The sequence below is a fragment of the Corvus hawaiiensis genome, chromosome 26, assembly GCF_020740725.1.
Source record: "Corvus hawaiiensis isolate bCorHaw1 chromosome 26, bCorHaw1.pri.cur, whole genome shotgun sequence".
Lineage (NCBI taxonomy): Eukaryota > Metazoa > Chordata > Aves > Passeriformes > Corvidae > Corvus > Corvus hawaiiensis.
The window spans coordinates 12720479-12737305 of record NC_063238.1 but is presented as its reverse complement, the minus strand read 5'-3'; the positions used below and the strand labels follow the sequence as shown (position 1 = coordinate 12737305).

General features: G+C 36.1%; 1 protein-coding gene across 3 annotated transcripts in view; it reads left to right on the top strand.

The window, feature by feature from the left end:
• The window catches only part of UBE2W (ubiquitin conjugating enzyme E2 W), a 36916-nt gene that overhangs the window by 3503 nt on the left and 16586 nt on the right, over positions 1-16827 (top strand). For 2 of the 3 annotated variants that reach the window (XM_048286154.1, XM_048286155.1), the window contains exon 2: positions 14813-14904. In XM_048286154.1, coding sequence (XP_048142111.1) covers positions 14813-14904 — 92 coding nt within the window. Of the gene's footprint in view, positions 1-11923; positions 11969-14812; positions 14905-16827 lie in introns of those variants that run through there. The other variant, XM_048286153.1, reaches the window with a different exon arrangement.

Sequence of the window (16827 nt, the reverse complement as noted above, 5' to 3'; positions counted from 1 at the left end):
AATGTAATTAATGACAAACAACTTTAGTAAAGAGTGTAGAATGTTAGCTTTCACTGTTCTTCTGTGTTACCCATTGAAACCTGCTGTGGTGGGCCACCATCAAATTACATGCACACACCAACATAAAGTGCTACTTGAAAAATCTTGTTCCATCAATAGGATTTTTTTTTTTCAAAATGTGTATCTAAGCAGCTGTTTAATAAAATAACTGTTTGAGATGACAATGCAGAATTCATGTCCAGTTTGAGATCCCAAGGAAACTTGTATCACAGTATGCAAGCTAGTAGCAATAAGAAAACTTCCCACAAGTTTCACCCCAGTATTTTCAGCCAGTGGGGTAGGGGATGAAGAAAATATTTACAGGCTGCTGAAATCTCCAGAAAAAATACATGCGCTCTTGGTTACACTTCCTTTTATTCTTTACCTGTGCTTCTAGTGTTAGTGAAAGTTCTGTTTGCAGCTGTTCTCAGAACAATTACTCATTGCTCAATCTTTGCTCAGTACTGGCAGTGTTTTTATTTAATGATTTGGCAATAATTTTTTCTTATTTAAAAGCTTTGCCCAGGAAAAAGTATTAAACTATTTTTATTGTGCATTCCAAAAAAAGCCAAAACTCCAACCTTAAGTGAGGAAAGCTTTCAGTCAATTGGAACTTGGATGGTAATGCACATTGGTTCTGTAGTGTTAAATGTCACAGTACGGGATGCTATTTGTGTTGTTTCAAAGAGGAAAAAAAAGAAAATGAGTGGGTACTGTAGCCATATAACCAATTCTGGGATATAAACATAATGAAATTATTGGTAGTTAATAACAACATGAAGTATTTAGTAGTTCCATTGGTGAAATACTATTGAAGATGAAAATTTTAATAATTATTTAAACTGAGAAATGCAAGTGCCATAATTGAAACCAGGATGAGTAGAGAGTAAAAATCGTTTCTTCTGTCTGCTAAGAGATTGTTAGTCCTTTACTTAACCATTGGTGATCAGTCTGTACTGATGTTTGCTATATTAGCTTTGGCATATAGCCATGCTACAGTAAAATAAGATAAACACAAAATTTTTAGTAATTTTATCAAGATGAGTTAATTTAATCTTGGGAGTTTTTAAATAAAGTTTTTACTTGAATATCAACTGAAGTTTAAAATTTATAGTCTTTATTCAGTAAAGATAAATAAAATAGTAGTTATTGCTTTAGGCCCTAAGGAGTCTCATTTGCTTGTTTGTGTATCTGCCTGTGTAAATAAAATTTTGGGAAATACTTGGCTGTGCAGCAGCTACAGAATTTTATAGCTAGGATGGAAGAATTCGCTTCTGAGAAAGAAAGCAGCAGTAGAAAAGCTTATTGAAACCAGTGTCCCTGAGCATTATCAGCAGCTTGTCCTTACAAACAGACCAACTATGCAGCTTAAATGTAAAAAACTATGGACGCTTTCAACCTGTCACATTGAACATTGGTATCTCACCAATATGTGTATGATTTCAATCAGGAAAATAAAATAGGCAGGTATTTGTTGTAAAGAAGAGTTATTCTAGTTCATTGCCCTTATTTTTTGCTCAGTTTTATAGTATCTTGTGTTTAGGCCTAGCTATTCAAGTTCTGAGAGGAGAAAAATAGAACACAATGCATTTGTAAGAGCCAGGGAATGTTGTCTTGTTAAGCTGCTCCCTTGGAAGGCTCTCTGAGTTTGTAATTAATAAGCTAAAGCAGCTTAGCTCAAACAATGTGTGAAACTCGGTGATCAGGTACTTTCTTTAATTGTTTGCTCCAATTCTACTGAGCTAAGACTTTTAGACTAAAACTTTTAGACTTCAAACAATGTGTGAAACTCGGTGATCAGGTACTTTCTTTAATTGTTTGCTCCAATTCTACTGAGCTAAGACTTTTAGACTAAAGGATCCTCACTATGTATTATACAGGTGTAGGCCACACTGGCGGCTGCACCCAGAGGTTGAGATTAAATTATCCCTATTAATGTGAAAGAGAGAAGGCACTATTCCCATTGAACTTACACGTAGTTATGGCTGTGTGCAACAAATATAAATGCCTTCAGATCATTAGATCATGTCTCTCACACAGCCTTGGTTTACAGCTGAGAGATGAGCTTTCAAGCAGATTACAGGCTAAAATTTCCACTAGGGCAGAGGGGAAGAGGATGACGAAGGTCTTTTGCTCAGTACTTGGAGACAAAAATTTTGTGCATCTTGCATGGCTTTGAAGTAATGAAAGACTGTGACAGGACTGTCAGCTGGATGTATAGTTTGTCTTTTGAAGGGAGGAAGAGATGGTATTATCTGTTTGCTGGAGCCTATTACTACTTCATTTATTAAAAGCAAATGAAAATAAGTCAGTTAAATGTTTTAAATAAAAAGAGCCAGTAAGCAACCTTTTGTGATTGATGAAGGTCAGGTAACATGTCTTCTGCCTGCTTTTGATAGTAGAGGGCTTTCAAAAGGTATTCTGGAATCTGTTCGAGCCTTTGCAGTTGTTTGGGGTTTTTTTTAGTTTGCTTTGTTCAAAAATGTATTCTGGAATCTGTGCAAGCCTTTGCAGTTTGGTTTTTTTTTTTTTGTTTGCTTGTTTTTCCTCAGGTGACCTCAATTACTGCCATGAAAAATAGATATCAATCAGGGATGGCAGGGAAAGAAGGGAGGGAACAGGGAACCTTATAATTTGCCTTCCTAAGAACAATATTAATGTATTAGTAAAGAAAGGATAGAAGTTAGTGGTGGTAAGTCAGGAATTGTGAGACACCTCATTTTTGCTAATTAATGATCTCATTGAGGATGCTAGCTATTCATCCTTTCATACACAGTACTAAAAAATAATTGTTTCTCCTTGGATGATTACAAATGGAAAGCTGTTTGTCATCTTTTTTAATTCAGCTTAATTAAAAATACGGCTTAATCAGCCTCAAGAAGAAAATCTGTATATATGTCAATAAATTGTGATAATAGTTTACTAGAGCATAGCAAATACTGTCCCTGAAAGCCTGCTGGAATAAAATGCTTCATAGAATTTGATGCTGCTTGTTCACGCTGATGTATTTATTTCTTCTTCACTAGGAACTGATGGCCAGTAATAAGAAACCTAAATCCATTCAGTTTCCTTGCCCCTTCTTAAGTTAGAAACTCTCCCCTTTTCATATTTAGGAATATGGATTGGATGAGTATTTAAATCTTGTTACTGTTTGCTACTTCAAACATTTTACCTTCTTTCTCTCCACAATGCTTTTTGTCAGAATACAACACTTTATCTTGGTTACCAACCTTTGGAATGTTTTTATAAGGATGAGAAATTCCTGGTAAACATATGGTTGCCCTCATTGTGCCAGCCTTCACTACTGTCTTAAATTCATTTCTTTAACTGATGCGGTTCAAGTAGTGCCAGACTCTTTTCCTTAAAAGATAAAATTATCTGTGGTTGACTTTTATTACTGTGTGAGGCTTGTGCTGGGCGTTGGTACGTTTCAAGACTCCATTTACAAAGCAGATGACTCACTGTCAGTTTCATCTTATTCTGTATTAGTGGATTCCACTTAATTTGCTTTCAAATGACAGGTTCATTGTAAAAAATTTGATTATCTGGCAAAAAGCTTTTCAGACTGTGAAGTACAGAATGTTTCCTTTGTGTGTGTATAGTTATTGTGATTTATCTTTAATTATACTGTAGTTATGATTTCAGGTTGATCTTGTCTCTTAGTGAGTTTAAGTCAAGCATATTATTTCCTTTTAAAGAGGACTGTTGCTTTGATCTTTCAGTCAAATATTTTAGAATATCTTGGAGTATATGAAGATAATATTCTGTTATCAAACTGAGAAATCAACAATCCTTCCTCCCGCCACCCTCAATCCATAACTGGATTTCTGAAAATTTTAAATGCTCTGAATAACAAAAAATGAGTGGTGGAAACTTATTTTAAGTAGCTCAATAAAAGATTCATGCACTGCCATTTGGTTCCTTTAAAACGAGAGAAGTGTGCTAAATGCCTGACATTCAGATCTTGAAGTCTGGATTGGTCTGAGGAAATAACATTAGAACTGGGTCGCCAGATGTTAACATGTTTTATTAAAAATGAGGAGGAGACTAATCTGCTTCTGCATTCTCAGAACAGATTGAAAACATGCTATTCAGCCAAAAATAGATAAAACTGAAAAACAATTCTTCGAGCTAAAATCCCAGTATTACTTTCTAATGGACAGAGTATTTTGTGGAGCTGTTTTGTTATGCGTCTTGCTGAAGCTTTAATTGACCACATCCAGACAATTATCTATCTTTCCTCCTCTGGGCCTTGATTAAAGCTTACTAGAAGAACTTTGAGAGGAAAAATTCATGCAGGATTGTGATAATCAAGTATCTGGGTTGTGTGTTTGAGAGTCTGGAGCAAATTATTTCACCTGAATTATGGGATATAATCTTCAGGGACTTCCTTGAATGACCTGGTTGACTGGGATATAAAGGGGTTTTTATTTGTAGGAACTGTCATTCTCTAGATTTCTAAAGTAGAGAGATGGAGTGTAGCGGGTTATTTTTTCTTAAATGTCACCATTGTTAATCTTGATGTTGTTTCTCTTCTGTTTGAGAGCTTTTTGATATTTTCAGTTAGGTTTCTAATTAGAGAGTAATGTGCAGTGAGTTCCAGGAATACTTAAACTGCTTAAAATATGTTGGGTGGGGGTTTTTTTCTGTAGAGTAGTTTAGTTTGAAAAGCATAACTATCTATCCAGTGTTTAGAACTTCATATTCTGTATTTGAGGCACTTTTCAGTAAGAAACCTGTGAATGGAAGAAACTAAAATACTGAAAACAGAGTTGTTAGTGGTCTTATGCTCTCAGGCTAGTAGCTTGTACTAGCAGTCAAGCAACAGCTTTGCTTATGAATCAACATGGTGGTGTTATACAACACTGTCATTACAGCCTGTTATCAGCTCCTGTTCTGGGACAAGATTGCTATTTGTCTGTGTACAGTGACTGTCTCCTGCATGTAGAAACTTCTCCAAAACAGAAAGGATGTTTTTTGTGAAACGTTTTATAACTTGAATGGGGGAGGAGGTGGCAGGCTGTGGTTCATAAGCAAAATGTAAATTCTTTGCCAGGACTTTATCGTATTACTGGCAGTGTTTTGGTGTTTTTGGATGTAGAAGAGAGTTTTGGTAGTTATGGAAGAAATGTTAGTTCTCCTTAGGGTGCAGCAGCTTTACCAATATAAAATAGAAGAGTGGAGCCCCTGTGGGATTAATGTTTAACTTCTAACTATTTATGAGTTAATTTTCTTCCTCTTTGATCTCTGAGTCAGATTAAGATTTGAGTTTACAGTGTCCAGGAAGGCTTAGCCTTGGAAGACTATTCCTTTCTTACATTTGTAGTTTCTTGCAACAAAGAGAAGGGAATGTGAATGCATAGGAATAGAAGGTTTGTAGCACAATTCAAGTGCAGATGTTTTGGTCCTGCATGCTTCCTAGTCTATGAAGTTGTGTTCTGTCTTTGTTTCTTCATATCATAATGATACTGCCTTACTGGACATGGCTAGTTGAGTTTCTACCAATCCAGGTGAAAAGGCCACCACATTTCAGTTATATTGCCCATCACATCTTGTTTTAATGGTGAAATAAGGTGTGGCAATGGAACATAGCCTCCAACAGAAGTGAAAGGAAGCTGTTGGCCCATTTTCCACTTTTTGCTCTGCTTGTAGGTTTTTGCCTCTCTGATATTTTTGCTTTTTCCCTAGCTGTTTGCTACCAAATTCTTATCACTTCCCTTAATATATCATGTCTTTTGCAGAATCTGCTTTGGGTTTAATCAACTCAGCTTTTCTCCTTCTTACTTTATTTCTCTGTAAAAAGGAAAATCACTGTTGTTTGTAGGTAAAGTATTTGACTATGACAGCTCATCATTTAGTTTACTCTTTTAAGATATTGCTGATTGAAGACATTGCGCATTTCATGCTGCATTTCTTGAAACACCAAAAAGTGAAGTATTCAAGAATTGCAATTTAATTTTCTTTTTATCATTTACCTTTTCAGAGTTTGTAATTTCAACTCATAGGAGATAATAAGCCAGGAGAATGGGCACACATTCAAACTTGATTGGGTTAAGGTGTTAATATTTTACTGCTAATCAACAGAGCCAGTACACCACTGTATCTATGCTTTGCCTGCTCCAGTTATGAAGATTAAGACATTACCTGAAGCAACACTCACTGGTTGGCCTAGGTGCTCTCAGCTCTATGTACATAAGTAGTGCTAGGTAGTGACCCCCCTAACTTGACTGTACATGGATTTTTGTTTGCCCATAGCTCTGTAAAACTTTAACTCTCTGTGCTCCACTTTACCAAGGGAGGGGCAAAGCTGTTGGAAGACTTCTGACAATGGGCTTAGAACTGAAAATAGACTCCTGATACTGTGATACTCCTTTTGAAAGGTATTGAGAAAGGTAATTTTCACATGCCTACAAGAGCTAGGTAAGTTTCCATGGTGGATAAGGGAAATACTTTTGCATTACTTCATTGTGAGGGATTGTGGTTAAAGTCTGTTGTCCTCTCTGTCCATGGGTGTCCCTTGTTTGTGGTAGAATCAGAAAAAAGATCCCTGGCAATGTGATGGTGATGATGCCATATATGCTTTAGGAATATAGGTTATTGGCATTTGAGGTAACTAACAGGGCCATGACCAGTGAAATAATTTTGTATCTGTTAATAAGCATTTATGTGCTATAACATCCAGCTCAGTGGTACACAGTGACCAAACTACCTGTTTCTTGGGTTGATTCTGAAATACTCTAACTGAAAACCTCTAAACTCCTGTACCATATTGCTGCCTTCTCTCCCTTTTCACATGTTGCACCTTTTACATGCTTTTGCCCTGCCTGCTTCTTTATGTGATTCACCAGGAATCAACACAAGTGAGAATTCAGCTGTAGCATTTGAGATGTTACCTCCCCAGTTCCAGAGGTGACCAAGTAAGATGTGTGCGAGTTTGGAGAAAGAAGAGTGTGTATTTTTGCTAGAAGCCATTGACTTCAGACATATATTTAACTGGAACCATGACAGACAGTGAGTGCTGTCTGTCAGGATAGAAATGATTGAGGTGGTTGTGAGCTGTCTGGGGAGCTGTCAGGAATTTTACTCCACTGGCACCAGTTAATTTTCTGTTCTTTTTTCCATATGCTTTAAGAAGTCTTAAAAGTTTGATACCCTAGAAAATCTGTGGAGGATAATTGAAGGAGTTGCACAAATCCTGTTTGACAGAAATAACAACAGAATACAAACCATTGCTATGTCAGTCATGTCTCAAGTACTTGAATAAACTTCTTTTGAAAGTGATGCTTGGATCAGTGTTAAGCTGTGTTCCTTGATTTCATCCCTGATTCACCCTTTCCTGTTGAGATAGGTGAATAAGTAATCTTGGTTTCAGGAAAGACTTCCACCTTTTTGAAAATACTTCTATAAGCTACTGGTTACATCACTTCTCTTTGCCTTTTGCAGGTGATTATTCCTTTAGTTGAAAGATTGTGCTGTTAACCAGTCTTGGGTTTCTGATAGTCTTACTCTGCTGTTCTATTTCCCTCTAGATAGTGAATGTTTTTATCAATTTGATACATTTTAGTTCTGGTTTGCTTTAAAGTTGTATTAAAAAATGTTTAAGCATAAGATTCTCTCTCAAAAATAAGGAAAAGATCAAAGTTAGATTGCCTGTGCATCCCTCATGTATTCCCCTATAAGTTTGCAGCATGTTTTCTTTCAGTCCCTTTCAATAGAAAGTGGACAAGCAGGAAAGGTGCTTCTATATGAAATCTTTTGATGGATTAGCAGAAGCATTGAAAAGAGTGTCTTATGAGAAGGACAGTAAAGCAAGCACAGCTCCCAAGAGCGTATCATGTATGGAAAACATCCATTTGGGGGTTATTCTAGGCATGAATAGCTGCACTAGCTTGTATGTTGAGTTGAAGGAGCTGGTTGAGGGGCTGAAAGCAACTTGACTGTGTGATTAAAAAATGGTATTCCTGATCCATGGTAAGGAAAAAGCCAAAATCAGTTGTAGTATTGACTTAAGTTATGCATGTCTTAATATAGCTGGAGTGTTGAAGGGCTACTGGTTTTTAGAAAAAAAAAAATACTAATATATGGTATCAAGTTGTCTCAATATGGAAAACAACAAGAGTAATAGTAAAAGTCAATATGGCAACATGAGGACCTGTTCAGTGACATAAAGACTGAGGAGGCTTTGTACAGGACAGAAAAATGAAACTAAGTAATTACTGTTAAAGGGACAAGCATATACGAGTGAAATCTACTCACGATTCATTGTTTTAAATTGGTATATTTGAAAAGCATTAAAAGATGTTTTTATAAATCATTAGAAAGATGAGAGAAGGGATGAGCCTGTAAACAGGAAAGGAAAGCAAAGCAAAGAATAGGTGACACAAATACTTGAATTGATGACAAATCATGCCAAACAAAAAGGGCAGGTTCAATATCTTGTGGACACTGGATATTACGTCAGTCACTAAAATTTAGCTGTGTAGGTTGGATTGCTTTTTTAAAGTGTTTAAGCAACTGAATCTGAGATTTTTGACAATTCTTTTGAGTGAGTTTCCAGATGATAAATATTATTTTTGTTTTTCTACTATCATGTGAAAGGTTGACTTTTGGAAATCACTGGACCAAATAGTGTCTGATACCTATAGCACACATTAGACAATTAGCAGAGACAATTAGCCAGATGATTTAGGAAAAGAAATCACATTCAATTAACATGATTTCCTGCTCTTACTGGGCTGTAGCCGTTGTGAAAGAGGAGCAGTAGCTGTATTTTGACTGTGCAAAATTTTTCCACATATTTTAGTAGGACATTTGAATAAGCACACAAGAAAAATGTGGTATCAATCATGTGGACTCTATTTCTTCTGAAACTATAAAGACCACAAGTTATCAAAGTTGTAGTTGGCTGTTTAGACTGGGTGTCCGACTGAGAAGGGGTGTTTGGTTCTGTCAGAGTGAACCTGCCGAAGGGTATTTTGAGGGCAGTCTGCATTGCCTTGAAAGTGTTTGGTTGAGATTGGGAAAGGTGAGATGCAAGTTGAAATAAATTAAAGAACTCTTTTGTGTTCATGAAGCCTAAGAGAAGTAAGTTGACAATAATTTATTCAATCCACCTAGATCTCTTACTGTAAAGAAAACTCTTCCAGTTATAGAAGCAAGAGATAAAGTGATGTGAAAAAATGGTAAAGGCTTTTAACATAACTTCCTTATGTTTGGAAGATGGAGAGGTATCTTTAAGTCCTAAATTTGTAACATTCTACAAATGAGAGTTAAAATTGTCTGAAAAGTGTTATTCTGTTATATTTTGTCCTGCTGTGTGTATTGTTGCTAATTTTCTAGAATGTTTATGAAAACAAAAACAATAATTCTGTCAAATATAAGAAAGGCTTTTCCACTGCTGAAACCGTTCCTTTTCAAATGTTCAATTTGAGGAACGTGCAGTTGCAGTGTGCCTTTTGTAGCTATTGTGTATGGACTTGATATACCAGAGTCACATTTTTTTTAAAGTACATTCAAATCTTGAAGCTAAGAATGTGTGTTTAGACTGTGTTGCTGTAAGAAAATTAATGTCCTTTGTATCCTTTTTGGTCAGCAAATCCTATTCAACACTGAAGAGAAATTAATTTCAAGTTTTTAAATTTAAACTTTAGATATTTTCTGTATTACTGTGGTAACGAGGAACTCGGCTTCCTAATTAAACTATATGAATCTAGTCTTTAAGGGCTTTGTTTAAGAACTTTTTTTTTAAACTAGATCAGTCTCCTGATAATCCAGTTTCTGTATTAATGAGACACAACTGGAGACAAATTATTGTATGAAAGAGAGGAAGAAAAAAATAGTCCTTCATAATATCTGTGGAAAGTATCTTCAAGTTTTCTGAATCTTTCTAGCTACATATTGCATTGTCTGTGCAAGTGTGGAGCCAGCAGCTGGAGGAAAGTGGTTCTTCCCCTCCCTCTGGTACTTGACCACATCTGGAGTGCTGTGTTGAGGGAGCCGCAGTACAGGACAGACATTGGGGTACTGGGGTGCATCCAGCAGATGACAGGCAGGATGGCTGGGGCTCAACTGCATGACCTCCAAAGAGACTGGGTTTCTGCAGCTATGAGAAGAGAAGGCAAATGAGAGGTCTTGCTGATGCCTACAACAACATAATAGAACGATATCAAGGGAAAACAGAGCCACCATGGGAAGACAAAGGGCAATAGGTACAAATTGGAACATAAGGTATGTCAATAAGATACAAAAGAAACATTTTATACCGTGGGTAATGAAACACTGGAATGCATTGACCAGAGAAGTTGATTTAAAGATTATTTTCTAAATATTACTTAGTCTCTCTCTTAAAATGTTTTTTTTGCTGTTTGAATGGATTCTGGTTAGTAGGCTATTTGTGCCATCTACAGTTTTGTTCCAGTTGCTGTTGAGTACTCTCATGTTCTGGAAAAGGTCTGTAGGCAGCTCTTTGTTATTCTGTACAGAAATAATTGAGTTGATGTTTGATACAAAAACCCCAAATTCTGAAAATGTCTGGTGAAAGCCTGTTAAAGATACCCAGCTATGTTCGTCAGATTAGGATCGATTAACTTGTATGGTGTGGTTAATGGAATAGTAGAATGTTTTGAAATACAGAGTATGTTTTATTATTCCAGCTGGGAGAAAAAAATCCCAACAAATAATGGACTTAAACCATATCTTAAATGTGTGTTAGTTAATCCAATAGAAGTAACTATCTTCATGTATAGACTGCCTTACTTCTATCTGTAGTGGCAAGACTAATACTTAAAAAATCTTTAGAAGCATTTTTTCCACTTGAACTGTTTAACACTTTCAGAATTCCTGTCATTGAGGTGTGGCGAAATCCAGGAATTTATTACAAGATTCTTCTTTTGTTCTTAAATATCAAGGCAAATTATCCAGATAGTCAGTATAGCTGGAGCTAAGAAAAATGAAGACGTTCTCTGCCATTTCTAATAGCAGTTGTTCTGTCCTGATTGTCTGCAGTTCTGGGGTGAGAGCCTCTTTATTTGGGAGGGAGCTGAGATACATAAAATCTGTCAAGGTGTAGTATAACGGAGATGATGTAATACAGGTTCTTTAGGCAGACATAGGATTAGAGTGGTTACAGTAAGGCAGAAGGAAATAATGCCTTTTGCTGAAACTTGGTTTTGTTTGGGACAGTGCTCTGAATCAAGAACAAATCCAGAAGAAATGTGTGTTTATTCACCTCTGCATCCCTTCCAGTGTGGAGCTGTGTCTAGGAACTTACCATTAATCAGAATTGCGCCGGAGTTCCCTATGCTTACTAGATAATCACAGTCAGGGTTTTTTGTGGATTCCCTTATTTCAATGTGATACATTTATTTGCTGTAAATTGTTTTCATTATAACACTGACAGTGTTACAGTCTTACTTTTCTGGGTTATTGAGTTTCTGTAACTTAATAGATAACACATTCATTTTCTACTGAACATGCTCTTTTCAGCTTTATAAGGGAATGGCATAGATTTTTTTTTTATTATTATTGATATTTCCACTGAGAGCTGCAAATAGAGGTCAGATGGAACTGATTATAGAATGGTTTGGATTTGAAAAGATCATCTCATTCCAACCCCCCCTGGATGTGACTGTCCAACCAATTCTTTATCCACTGAACAGTCCACCCATTGAATCCGTCTCTCTCCAACTTAGAGTGAAGGATGTTGTGGGGGACCAAGCCAAAGACTTACCAGAAGTCCAGATAAATGACATCTGTAGCCCTTCCCTTGTCCACTGATGTAGTCACTCCATTGTAGAAGGTCACTAGGTTGGTCAGGCAGGACTTGTCCTTGGTGAAGCTGTGATGGCTGTCCTGAATCACTTCTCTGTCCTGCATGTGCCTTGGTACAGCTTCTTGGAGGATGTGTCCCATGAACTTCCCAGGCACAGAGGTAAGGCTGACAGGTCTCAGCGTCCTCCTTTTTACCCTTTTTCCAGTCAGCTGGAACGTCACCTGACTGCCATGACTTTTCAAACATGAAGAGTGGCTTGGCAACTAAATCCACCAATTCCCCTCAGGACTCTGGAATGCAGCTCACTGGGTCCCAGAGACTTCTTTATATTCAAGTTCCTCAAGTGGTCGTGAACCTGACCTTTACTTACAGTGGGAGGGACTTCGTTCCCTCCTGCTGTCCATCCACTTAAGTGGTGTGGGAAGAGAGGTTGCTGTTGAAGACTGAGGCAAAAAAAAAAAGCTGTTGAGTACTGTAGCCTTCTCCTCATCAGTTTTTTTCAGTTGTCCAGGATTTTTTATTGGTGGGAGGGGTTATACCTTTTTTGGCTTTCGTTTCCTGGCTTATGTTGGTACTTGTTTGAATTGGCTAACAGGGAAGTAATAACTTCTTTTTTGTCTTTAAAAATATGATTTGTTTGATGTGACACTTTTGACCCAAAGTGTAAATATTACCTCCTGCTATTTCTCTGGGATACATTTTTTGAATTTTGTTTTGAATTGCAAATGATGAGAAGTAGTATGTTGCCTGTATGTGTTATTTATGCTGAATGGACAGGCCCTCATGCCAGTGTCAGCAAATGTTTCAGGATCAGAGGAACAGAGCACAGTTGTGGTGGTACTCTGTTGAGTGGTACTCTGTTGTTCAAGTATACATTTTACTTTTTTTTCCTTTTGGTACTGGCTTTTTTTTTTTAGAAAGGACCATAAACATAGTATGTGAGAACCAAAAACTTGTGAAACAGAGGATATTTTTGCACTAGTGAGATGGATAAAAGAATGACTGAGTCTGTGTTAGACTGAAAAGATGGTTCCTGGAGAAAGGGCCAAAGGTGCAAACTTGAAATTAGATAATATTTTAAGTGTTGGTAATTTGAAATTTTTTTTTAGGACACAGAACAGACAAAATTTTCTCTCTTCAAATTACAGACACTGATAGCTTAATGTTGCTGATTGTAATTAACTTCTAAAATGGGTTTTAGGCTCCTTTTTATAAAGACAAAATTGTATAGTTGGTCTACATGTATAAGTAAATGGATCTACTGAGTTATTTGCTGTTCTTTTATACATACGTTCTTTGCTATTTTTTAACCAATGTTTCCAAATCTCTTCTTCAGGGGAATTTGAATTTCCACTGTCATATAAAGTTCTCATCTCTGAACTTTTAAAATATTACTCTACATGACAAAGCATACGCAGGTTGATTGCCATTGATGTTTATTTGGTGGTGGTCTGGGAGAGTGCCAGAAAGAGAATTGACTTCAAAACATCTCTGTCATTCAAATTAAGGATTTATAAAATGGTTTTGTAACTTTTCTCCTTTGCATTCTAATTCATAATAGTGGTGTTGGAAATACTGTTGGTGTTTTCTTAATCTGGGCAGAAAGAAAAAGGTGAACACTAGGATTCTAACCTGTTTTTCAATGCATGAGCAATGTATATAGCTTATGAAAATGCTAAAATTGGGTTTTCAGTTTGTTTATATTATATCTCGGTGCAAGGTAGGAACTTTGAATATAGAAGCCCAAGGAAGTTTTCAGGGCTACTTGATAGAGACAGAAAGTTATTTCACCATTTTCAGAATGTAAACTGTGAATGTATAAGGGCCTTTTCTTTGAGTGGTTGAATTTATTGTTGTTTGATTTCAAAGATATTTGATGAGATACTGAATCATTCCTGTGTTGACAAATCAACACTTTATTTTTCCTTGGGGATTTTTTTAAAGTTCTACTAAGCATTGGAAAACAGTTACGAGTGTGTGGTAAACCAGTATTTTAAAAAATTGGATATTGAATGGAAATGAAATACTAAGTCCCCAAACCATATATTTTTATTCCTTTGGAGTATAAGATCATTTTGACTAGTAGTGTGGTTGAAGTGAACTTGTAGCTGGTAAACCTTAAAATTGTTGGCAGGAAGAAGGACAGTAGAAATGAGAAAGCCTTGAACTTTTTGTCATCTAGATGGCTTGGAAATGACAAAACGTATTGTGTAACTGTTTATATGGAGGAAATAGACTCTGAGAGCAGTGCCAATGACAGCACTTCACAGAGGTTGCATTTCCCTTGCCCGATAGATTGTAAGAAACAGTTCTGGTAGGTCTTATATAAACAGCTGGTTGCAGTTACCAGTTGATCTCTGTCAAAATAGGCAAGAATTACCTGAGCTGCTGGGATAACACTTTAATAAGTGCTATGACTCTGTAGGTTCTAAGATGCAGTTAGTGTAAAGTTTTTAGTTTGTGTTGTGCAATCCACGTAATCTTGTTTTAGTTTTCTGTTCTCTCCTCTGGGATGACTTAGAACAAGGCAAAGACTTGCACAGATGCCAAATGGAAATGTCTTAGATTACTAAGAGGAGGAAGTTGTTCTGTTAAAGTCTTGTAGATATAATTGTAAATCTGATGCTGTTGTGTAAATATGAAATGTTTGCTGCTAGGGCTAGAGCTCTCATAGGTATCTTTGTAATGTGACAAAATCATTTATGCCTCCATGTAGCTTGTAATGCAACAGCTCTTCCCTTTGCAGCGTTGCAAATGTAAGTGCCATTACATTTTACCCAAAAAGTAAGTTTAAAGCCTGTAATTTATTTTGCCTGTGTCTTTTCAGTTAAATTTTTAGGAGGGGAGTCATCATTTTCTTTCACCTTTCAATTTCACTTTGTTTTTAAATTGTCAGATAAAACTCCTTTTAGCTTTCAAAAATTGATGAAATATACTTAAGTGTGCATGTTTATTGTTGAACTTTATTTAGTATTTCAAATATTCCATACAATTTCTTTATAGAAACGATTACAAAAAGAACTATTGGCATTTCAAAATGATCCACCTCCAGGAATGACTCTAGATGAAAAGAGTGTACAAAATTCAATTACACAGTAAGTACATATATTATTTATTTCTGCTATCATGCTGAAAAGACTAAGTAACAAGAAGGCATCACCTTCACACTTCCACCACTTACTTCAAGTAACATTGCGAATTTTGGCTTTTAGTCCAGGCAATGAAACATTGTTCTGCTTAATGAACATATTGCAGTAATGTGTTGGACACTTTCAGCAGCAGGATAGTGAATTTATTAAATTTTTATTAGGCATTTTACTATCTAACAAACTGTCAATTGGTAAAAGCTTCTGCATGTTTTAGAATAAAATAATTTAACAGACTTTCATACCTACTAACCTCTGACACCCTTCTAGATTTATTGAAATAATGGAGTAGCTGTTTTAGGGTTCTGTGATATTAGAATAGAATATATGTCATAGCTGTTAATTTCCATTATCTTTCTCTAAAGCAAGTGGAGAAACCTTCTTAAAAAGCAAAGTTGTCCAGGTACACATGTTGGCACTTCTTTCCCTGCCTTGGCTTTTTCTGTGATTCATAAAACAGGAAGTGAAACATGATAAAATATTCTATGTGTTGAAATGGACAGGGGCTGTTCTTGGTATTAATCTATTTTTTAATTGACTGAAATTCAAAAGATTCAGACTGTGTTGACATTTTTGTCTCATAATTTTCTTAATTTAATTTTAGAGAAATGTTAAAAATTTAGCACATGTAAACATCGATGAGAGTATGACCTCAGGCTGTCTGTTCTGGGCTATGTTATTGGTTGATGGATGTAGTGGTTTGGTTCAAAATACTCATTACTCAGCTTAAACATGGAGCTGAATTCTGGTATTTTCACATCTGCATTTTGAGTGGTGGCACTCAGACCATGTTACATGAGGATTTTCTGAGCCTCATATATACAGAGTTAAACACTCACTGCTTTTTAAATGATGCTGGCCTTTGTGATACTTCATGCAGATGAATATGACTAAAATTGAAATAGCAGTTTCCAGTTTTCTGCAAAAATGGGTTAATTTAATATTGCAAGTAGTATTCGCTTATTTCAACAAAAACTGTTAAATCAAAGTTTAGAGCAGATGGAAAAGGATACATACCTCTGTTTCCAGATTACTAGCCCATTATACTTTCTGCCCTGTACAATTTTTATACCACTCAATACCTTGCATAGAAAAACTTCCTATTTACTGTCATGCTAGACTTTGAAATTGTCATTGTTTTAGAAGCTTCCTGTCACAAGTAAAAAGATATTTTTTCCTCTTTGAGGGTTTTTGGTGTCACATAGCATGTTTTGAGATCATTAATCAAATTCACAGTTTGAACTGGTTGCATTAAAAATTTGTGTAGCAATACTTGCTTGGGTTTTAAAGATGTTGAATAAAATAGTTGGATCCCATGATGTAACTGGGTCATTTAAAATGTTGAGCAATCTTTTATTTTAAATATACAAGGATTGGAAATTTGAGAAGGCTAAACTGTAAAGCACACAGGAAATATGGGTTCTAGTGATTCCGTGACCATAAAAGGAGCAATGTCCAGGCAAAGTTACTTTCTACTTAGTAAAGTAAACTATTTTAAAAACTTGGAAGTTCTGGATCACAAGAACCAATAAATCTAAAGAATATTGGTGCACTGCGTGTATAAATGTAAAGGCAGAAGGCATAAGAAGAGATAAGTGGTCTGGAGTGCAGATAGATTAAGTTGAAGGCATCTTCACAAAGTTAAAATATGAAACATACTTTATCAGCCTTCACTGTACAGCCATCACTGTGCTGGTGTTGAAGATGCATTCCTCTTGAAGGGTGTGAGAGCTAGCAGGTCATTAAACATGCAGTTTTTCTCAAAAAAGCCAAAAACCAAAACAAACAAAACCAACAGAACCAGCTAAAAAAACCCCAAAGAGTGATGGAGGGGAGAATAAAAAATGTGTGTGGCTTAAATAGAGAGGGAGA